At 37.1% G+C, this 9484-nt stretch overlaps 1 protein-coding gene across 2 annotated transcripts in view; it reads left to right on the top strand.

Annotated features, from left to right (window-relative positions):
- The window catches only part of pnpla7b (patatin-like phospholipase domain containing 7b), a 27175-nt gene continuing 17691 nt past the window's right edge, over nucleotides 1–9484 (top strand). Inside the window, exons 1-7 of one of the 2 annotated variants that reach the window (XM_059550939.1) lie at nucleotides 1–64; nucleotides 845–921; nucleotides 1081–1155; nucleotides 1551–1635; nucleotides 1796–1878; nucleotides 1994–2082; nucleotides 2170–2310. In XM_059550939.1, the coding sequence (XP_059406922.1) occupies nucleotides 880–921; nucleotides 1081–1155; nucleotides 1551–1635; nucleotides 1796–1878; nucleotides 1994–2082; nucleotides 2170–2310 (515 nt within the window). In that variant the 5' untranslated portion in view covers nucleotides 1–64; nucleotides 845–879. Of the gene's footprint in view, nucleotides 65–844; nucleotides 922–1080; nucleotides 1156–1372; nucleotides 1448–1550; nucleotides 1636–1795; nucleotides 1879–1993; nucleotides 2083–2169; nucleotides 2311–9484 lie in introns of those variants that run through there. The other variant, XM_059550938.1, reaches the window with a different exon arrangement.

Raw genomic sequence — 9484 nt, forward strand, 5'->3', positions numbered from 1 at the left:
GGGAGACTCCAAAGTGCACTGAGTCTAAGAGTGACCAAAACAGCTTGGAGACGCCGTTCAGAAGGTATTTTCCATTTATCTTTAGACATTATTTGCATGTAGGATCTTCGCGTTTTACAACATCATAATGTTTTTACAGTCTTGATAGATGCAGTGATTGACGGTGTATTTGATTACAAGTGCATGTTTATAGCCGTGGCTTGTTCGTAAACAACAGAACCGTACTCACTTCTGACCCAGAGCCACATCCTGCAGCCCGTCCTAAACCAATTACATTCTCATTGCCAATGGTTTGCCATTCTGTGCAAGACACTTCAGATTGAAGTTTTAGCGTCACCTTCAGCCTGTGGTCATAATTTGACTTTTTCCCCTCACAGAGGGTCTCATGATGAATCACATCAACAGGGTGTCAGCTTACAGTAAGGGACGACAAGCAGTGTCACATGACTCAGACAGAATCCCTCCCACTGACACTTTCGATTATAGTGTTTTTTATTTTTATTTATTTATTTATTTTACAGTGGTGTTGCTATTTTAACGATTTTGGAAACTTTAGGAATATTAAGAAACACAGTAGTGAAAGACAGCACTTGATCAATGTAATGGTGTCAAAAGGCCATGACCACGTGCTGGGGGATTCATATTGAAAATACATTCCTGTCAAATTGGTTGCTATGACACTTTTTGGAAAGTGAAGTTATATTTATTAGAAATAGGTATTATGTAACTATATAATTAACAGTTGGTCTCAGAGGGTTAAGCAAATTACATAGAAATTGTTTCACGTCTCTTTAATAGATATAATAAGCCTGATGTAGGTAATTAGCTTTGTAATTTGTGTCAAATGCGTTGATTTCTGCTTTCTTCTCACTGTAAGAAATGGAAGAAAAAGAACAAGATGACACATGCAGTATATTTCCGGTAAGACATATATAAAAAAAATGCTTTTAATTTCACGAATCACGAATAAATGAATAAATACATAAATAAAGCCATGCTACTATTTAATATGAATAATCTTTTCTATGAAGGTAATCTGCAGTAAGGTGTGGTTTATAATGATGATTTTGTGTATTCTAGGCAGTGCTGCCATCTGGGACTGAGATCAAGGCTCGAGTGCAGCACTTCATAGAGGATCAGTTACAGAGTACCATGGTATATGACAGATCCGCTTATGTTTTAGTGACTCTGTGTACTCTCTATTGTTTGTCTTGCAAACACAGTTTATTACTGTCTTTATCGTGATCACGAATCACGAATAAATGAATAAATACATACATAAAGCCATGCTACTATTTAATATGAATAATCTTTTTTATGAAGGTAATCTGCAGTAAGGTGTGGTTTATAATGATGATTTTGTGTATTCTAGGCAGTGCTGCCATCTGGGACTGAGATCAAGGCTCGAGTGCAGCACTTCATAGAGGATCAGTTACAGAGTACCATGGTATATGACAGATCCGCTTATGTTTTAGTGACTCTGTGTACTCTCTATTGTTTGTCTTGCAAACACAGTTTATTACTGTCTTTATTGTCATTTCATAATACAGTGGACTGGTGTGCTGATTGGAGCTGCTGTTGCTATTTCATTTATCAGTATTGTGGCCTTTTTTCTGCACAGAAGATACAAGTTTGGTGAGTGTGAGAGATTGTTAATGATTTTCACAAGTGCTACTTAAATCAACATACTGCACATCAATGGGATAGCATGTAAATACTTTGTGTTAAACTTGTGAAATATAAATGCTTGATAGCCAGGTTTTGAGATTTTGTCATTTGTCCTTTGTTTTTCCAGGAGAAGAGCAAGATGAAGGTCCTAAATATCGTTTCAGAAAAAGAGACAAAGTGATGTTTTATGGCAGGAAGATCATGAGAAAGGTATCGGAACTTCTTACTTTGGATGGAAAATGCCTTGAGTTTCAACAAAACTATGATTAATGTGTTGGTCATGGGTTGATTTTAAATCGCAGTGTTGTTATTTGTGGCCATTCAGGTCCAGACCTTATCCTCACCAGCCACTTCAGGTCCGGTGTCTCAAAAGCGATCCAGAAAAAGAACGAAAGTTCTATCGATAGCTCGCAAGTACGTGAAAATTCACAAACCAAGAAAAATCACACATTCAAAAGCCAATCCATTACCATCTAAACTTCCCATCTGTCTCCTATTCAGAATCCTGCGCATCCGAAGGGAGCCACCGGCTCTGCAGCCAAAAGAGCCTCCACCTTCACTCTTGGAAGCAGATCTGACTGAGTTTGACATGCAGAACTCTCACCTGCCCTCTGAGGTCTTGTATATGCTGAAAAATGTGAGGTTGGTAGCTTGTCATAGCCTCATACAAGAGCTATTGATTCTTTTCCATAATAAACAGTGCATAGAAGCAGCTCTCAGTGATATGTGTCGGGTCCCCGCTATAATAGCAGCAACATTCACAAATGTTTACAGAACAAGCGGGAACCCAGTGTGCCTGTAGCTTTCTCTATTTCAGTTTTATCACGTGATAGAAAGTCTAAGGCCTTTTCAAGCCGAAGGGCAAACTCATCTAATCTGCAGCCTATTATGCATCAAACTAAGATCGATGTAAAGACACAAAACACTGCCATCAAGTTAGCATTTTTAAACATTTGCTCACTAAAAAAAGAAATAATTTCTAATCAATGACTTTATAACCACCAACAATCTGGATTTTATGTTTCTAAATGAAACATGGCTAGAAGACAGCTGCAGTGCAACAGTCCTCAATGAATCACCCACTCCTAACTTTACTTTCATGAGTGTCTGCAGGACTGTTAGGAGAGGGGGAGGTGTAGCTGCTCTATTTAAAGATGTCTATCAATGCAAGCAAGTGTCATTTGGTCAGTCCTTGTCTTTTGAATATCTAGGGATTGTGCTGAAAGGTGCTCCACGCATTCTGTTTATTATTATTTACAGGCCTCCAAAATACTCTCCAGCCTTTGTTGAAGAGGTCACAGAAATGTTATCAATGATTTCCTCAGAGTTTGACTGTTTTGCTATTGCAGGGGATTTTAATATTCACATAGATAATGCAGAAAACAAAACTACAAAATAAATTATAACGGTTCTAAATACCTTTGACCTGATTCAGCATGTGCATGGACCCACACACAAAGGTGGACACACTCTAGACTTAATCATCAGTAGGGGTCTAAACATTTCATCCATTGTTATTAAGAACATAGCACTATCTGATCACTTCTGTATTTTCTTTGATATATTGATCTCTGCTACCACTGAATCTAGATCTGTCTCTGTCAGAAGGAGATGCATACACGAGAACACAAGTGTACTATTTATGGAGTCTATGTCTTTAACACCAAGCATCTCTACAGACTCTGTCGATATTCTCCTTGATTCTTTCAACTAAAAAGTTAACAATGTTATTGATGATATTGCTCCAATAATAGTCAGTAAGAAAACAAACAAGTGAACGCCTCACTTCTTTCTGGGACATTTCCAAACTCCCTGAAAACTGCAGTTGTTACGCCCCTTGATAACACCATTTTGAACAATTATAGGCCAATATCTAACCTTCTTTTTATAGGCAAAATTATAGAAAAGGTAGTTTTTAATCAGCTGAACAAATACTTAAACTCATATGGATACCTGGACAATTTTCAATCTGGTTTCCGACCGCATCACAGCACAGAGACAGCACTGATTAAGATAATAAATGATATTCGCTTAAATTCTGACTCTGGCAAAATATCAGTGCTGGTATTGCTAGATCTCAGTGCTGCGTTTGACACTGTCGATCATAACATACTACTAGAGAGACTGGAAAACTGGGTCGGGCTTTCTGGGATGGTACTCAAATGGTTCAGGTCATACTTAGAAGGGAGAGGCTATTATGTGAGTCTAGGAGAGCATCAGTCTAAGTGGACGTCCATGACATGCGGAGTCCCACAAGGGTCAATTCTTGCACCGCTCTTGTTTAGCCTGTATATGCTCCCACTAAGTCAAATAATGAGAAAGAACCAAATTGCCTATTACAGCTATGCTGATGATACCCAGATTTACCTAGCCTTAACTCGGCCACCTCAGGAACTGAAGTTGGCAAATCGTTTTGGCGTGCTGGGTCAGGACTCACCTCCTGAACAAACTCCCATCGCTCTACCTTCTACATCTTTTTCATCTTCAACAACAATGCCTGCCTCCACCGTGGTAATCGGTGATTCCATCGTCCGAGGTCTTTCACTCCCTTCTCACGGAGCTAAAGCAGCAGTCCATTGTTTTCCCGGAGCTAAGGTACTGGACATAAACGCAAAACTTTCTGATGTGCTTGGGAAACACGTAACTGCTAACACTGTTATAGTACATGTCGGTAGCAACGATACCTCATGCCGTGAATCTGAAACTTTAAAGGAACATTTTACATCTATTCTCACTTCTCTCACTAACACAGGGAAAAATATTGCTATCTCAGGTCCACTGCCTACTTACAACAAGGGAATTGAAAAATTCAGTCGTCTGTTTTCCCTAAACACTTGGTTAAAATCTACATGTGATAAATTCAAGGTCATTTTTATAGATAATTTTGATCTGTTTTGGGGCCGTCCTGCGCTCTTTAAGAGAGATGGCCTGCACCCAAATCACAGGGGCGCCCAGATGCTTGCACGTCATATTGAACAACATATTTTATCATGACTACCTACCCAATGTACTACTGTTGAATTCATAAAACCTATTATTTCAGTTCGTCACTACACTGCTAAGAAAAACACAGTGGGAACAAATATGCCTAATTTATTGAAAATTCGCACGTCTAGTCCATCAACACACATGGTAATTAAATCAACAGAAATTAACATGGCTCTCTTTAATGTAAGAGCATTAACAAACAAATCATTTTGTATCATCTTAGTGATTATAATTTGGACTGTGTTTTTCTTACTGAGACCTGGCTCGGCACAGATGCACCTGCCACACTGATTGAGACATGTCCACCTAACTATACCTATACATTTTCAACTAGAAAAGGAAAAAAGGGTGGAGGGACAGCAGCTATTTACAGAGAAACCCTCAAGGGAAGGGACATTGACCTTGGTACATTTAATACCTTTGAATATAATGCTATTTTTCTAAACTTTCAACCTCGTCTACTTGCAGTGACAATATATAGATCACCAAAATTACCCATCTCCGCCTTCATAAAGGATTTCTCTGATATGCTGTCTGTCATTCATATGAATTATGACAACTGTGTTTTAATTGGGGATTTTAACATACATGTTGACAATTCATCAGACATTAGAGCTAAAGAATTTTTGGAACTATTGGAGTGCATGTCTTTTAAACAGCATGTAAATGTACCCACCCATAAATGTGGACACACTTTAGATTTAGTTGTAACATATGGATTAGATATCAATATAACATCTGTCATTGATCTTGCATTATCTGATCACTTTTGTGTCTTTTTTAAGAGTATTGATCATCTTGCACTAAATGCAACTGAACGCATTGTTAAAAAACGTTATATTACTTCTGAAACGGCTGAAAATCTCACAATGCATTATAATAGTTATGAAAGGAACATTTTACCATCATCCTGTGATGATTTAGTAAATGAGTTTAATAATAGAATGAGATCAGCCCTTGATACTGTTGCTCCACTTAAAACTAAAAAGTTAACTACAAAAAAGAAAATTCCTTGGAAGACAAATCAGACTATGAAACTTAAAAGAGACTGTAGAAGTGCTGAACGAAGATGGCGTAAAACTAAATTAGAAGTTCACTTAAATAAATTCATTGAAAATCTTAACACTTATAATAAAGAAATTCGTATAACGCGCCAAGCTTATTTTGCAAACCTTATAAATGCAAACATTAATAACCCCCGATTATTATTTAACACAATAGACTCACTAATAAATCATAAAATTGATAGCTCTGAGTTACTAAACAGGAAATGTGAACAGTTCGCTGGCTACTTCAGAGATAAAATTATAAATATTAGATCAGGAATCTGTTCAATACATAATAATAAGTCAATTATGTTCCCTTCATTATTAAGTGTAGAGAATATTATCAAAATGGAAAGTTTTACTTTGGTTGATGTTGAGACACTAAGAAAGGTTGTAACAGACTTGAGACCATCTACTTGCTCCTTTGATCCTATTCCTACCTTTCTTTTTTAAAGTATATTTGATTCTATATCTATTGATATCCTTGAGATAGTTAATCACTCCCTGCAGCTTGGCATTTTCCCTTTTGACCTTAAATCTGCCCTAGTAAAACCTGTGTACAAAAAAGGGAGTTTAGATATTTTAACTCCTAGTAGTTATAGACCCATTTCAAATCTTACATTTTTAAGTAAAATACTAGAGAAAATCGTTTTTAATCAGTTGAGTACATTCTTAAATGATAATTCGAAACTAGAGATGTTTCAGTCTGGGTTTAGAAAATATCATAGTACAGAGACCGCTCTTATTAAAGTAGTAAATGATATAAACATAAACCTTTACAGAAATTGGCCTTCAGTTCTGGTGCTTCTTGACTTGAGTGCAGCATTTGATACAACAGATCACCAGATTCTTTTAAATAGATTAAGTGACTTTGTTGGTCTATCTGGAACAGTTTTAAATTGGTTTATATCATATCTTAGTGAAAGAACATTTGTAGTATCCATTAATAATACCTTGTCTGAATATTATAAAGTACCATGTGGGGTTCCTCAGGGATCAGTTTTAGGACCACTACTTTTTAATTTATATATGTTACCTCTTGGTCAACTCATCAGGAGGCATGGTATCTCTTTTCATAGTTATGCAGATGACACACAGCTGTATGTAGCTGTGTCTCCAGACAACCCTGTACAAATTGATTCCCTAGTAAATTGCATTAAAGACATAAATGATTGGATGTCACAAAACTTCTTACAACTCAAGCAAGATAAAACAGAAGTTTTGCTTATTGGATCAAAAATGCAGAGAGAGAAAGTGATCCCTAAATTAAATGTACTCGGATTAAACCCAAGCCAAGTGGCAAAAAACTTAGGAGTTGTCTTTGATTCTGATTTTAATTTTAAAGCACATGTACGCAATATTACTAAAACAGCATTTTATCATCTCAAGAACATTGCTAAAGTAAGATCATTTCTCTCTCTGAGCAATACAGAAAAATTAATGCATGCATTTATTACTAGCAGACTTGACTATTGTAATGCCCTTCTTACAGGTCTACCAAAGAATACAATTAACCAAAAAAAAGTGAAGTGACATTCAGCCAAGTATGGTGACCCATACTCAGAATTCGTGCTCTGCTTTTAACCCATCCGAAATGCACACACACAGAGCAGTGAACACACACACACTGTGAGCACACACCCGGAGCAGTGGGCAGCCATTTATGCTGCGGCGCCTGGGGAGCAGTTGGGGGTTCAGTGCCTTGCTCAAGGGCACCTAAGTCGTGGTATTGCAGGTGGAGAGAGAACTGTACATGCACTCCCCCCACCCACAATTCCTGCCGGCCTGAGACTCGAACTCACAACCTTTCAATTGGGAGTCCGACTCTCTAACCATTAGGCCACGAATTAATTGGATTACAATTAATCCAAAATACCGCTGCTCGCATATTGACAAAAGTCAAAAAAAGAGATCATATTACACCAGTATTAAAGTCATTACACTGGTTACCTATTAGATTTCGAATTGATTTTAAAAATCTTTTATTAGTTTATAAGGCATTGCACGGACTTGCTCCTGACTATCTTTCAAATATGATTACAGTATATGAACCGAGAAGGACTCTGAGATCTTCAGATTCTTTTCTTTTAAATGTACCTTATAGTAGAACAAAAAAATTTGGTAATGCTGCTTTTAGCCGTTATGCTCCTCACCTCTGGAACAACCTTCCAGAGAACATAAGATGTGCTGAAAACATTAATAGCTTTAAATGTAAATTAAAAACATATTTTTTTAGTCAGGCCTTCCTATAAAATCTTATGAAACCTTTTTATATTGTGCTTTGCTTTGTTGTAATGATGTATTTTTTATTTATTTTTACTCATACTTTGATTTTTATAAATTCAATTTTTATCATGTATCTTAATGGTTTATTTTTTTTTTATTTTTTTTTTTTTATTAATTGCTGTTACTATTGTTTCCTTGTCAAGCACTTTGAATTGCATTAACTTGTTTAGAAAAGTGCTATATAAATAAAAATTTGCTTGCTTGCTTGCTTATCTTCAAATGACTACAGCCCCATTGACTCCCTCTGCCAAGATATTGGTGAAATAAATAGTTGGATGTGCCAGAACGTTCTTCAGTTAAACAAGGAAAAAAACTGAAGTTAATGCATTTGGAAACAAAGAAATTTTCAAGGTGAATGCATACCTTGACTCTAGGGGTCAAACAACTAAAAATCAAGTCAGGAATCTTGGTGTGATTCTGGAGACAGACCTTAGTTTCAGTAGTCATGTCAAAGCTGTAACTAAATCAGCATACTATCATCTAAAAAACAGTGCAAGAATTAGATGTTTTGTTTCCAGTCAAGACTTGGAGAAACTTGTTCATGCCTTTATCACCAGCAGGGTAGACTATTGTAATGGGCTCCTCACCGGCCTTCACAAAAAAAGACCATTAGACAGCTGCAGCTCATCCAGAACGCTGCTGCCAGGATTCTGACTAGAACCAGAAAATCTGAGCATATCACACCAGTCCTCAGGTCCTTACACTGGCTTCCAGTTATATTTAGGATTGATTTTAACCCTCTGGAGTCAATTAACGCGTATAGATACAGACGGTTGGTCTGGGAACGCCCCGTCACGTGATGTGAATTTAGCCCGTGGGGGAAAACATTGCGTTGGCGCCAATTGGAAATACACGGGACAATCATGCCGAAGAGTTGTTGTGTCGTTTTCTGTACCTCCAATAAACTAACAAATTATGAAATGAAGTTCTACATCCTTCCTAATAAACATACAGAACCGGAAAGGATGACAAAATGGCTACAAGCAATAAGTTGTGAGGAATGATCAAGGGAAGTTGTGGAAATGTGTGCAGTCGGCCATTCCATCACAGGCAGAGGCTACGTTAACATTGTGTTCATTATTAATGCTATCAAAACTGTGTAAGGTTGTTTCAGAAAGTGGCATGTATATATAATTAGCCTTATCATTCTACCTTAAGCAAAACTATGTAACGTTAGCCTAGTGTCGAACATAAACCCGTTTACCCACTTAAAGGGTCATGAAACCCAGACTACTTATTCTAAGATTTTAGCAGAGGTGTTTGTGTTGTACATCATAGAAGACAATGTTAGCATCCGCTAATTTTAACTGTTGGAGAAAATTGGTTAATTTTAAGCTTTTTTGCTCCATTTTCATCTTCCGGATTTAGAATCTACATTGTGTTGACGTCACGATTTTTGACGTGGCAATGGGACTAATAGTACATTGATGACGCATCGGTGTCTATTCAATTATCCATGAGATTGCGTGGTTTATCCTATGAGAAGACAAGAGAGA

Source organism: Carassius carassius, chromosome 5 (assembly GCF_963082965.1).
Source record: "Carassius carassius chromosome 5, fCarCar2.1, whole genome shotgun sequence".
Taxonomy (NCBI): Eukaryota; Metazoa; Chordata; class Actinopteri; order Cypriniformes; family Cyprinidae; genus Carassius; species Carassius carassius.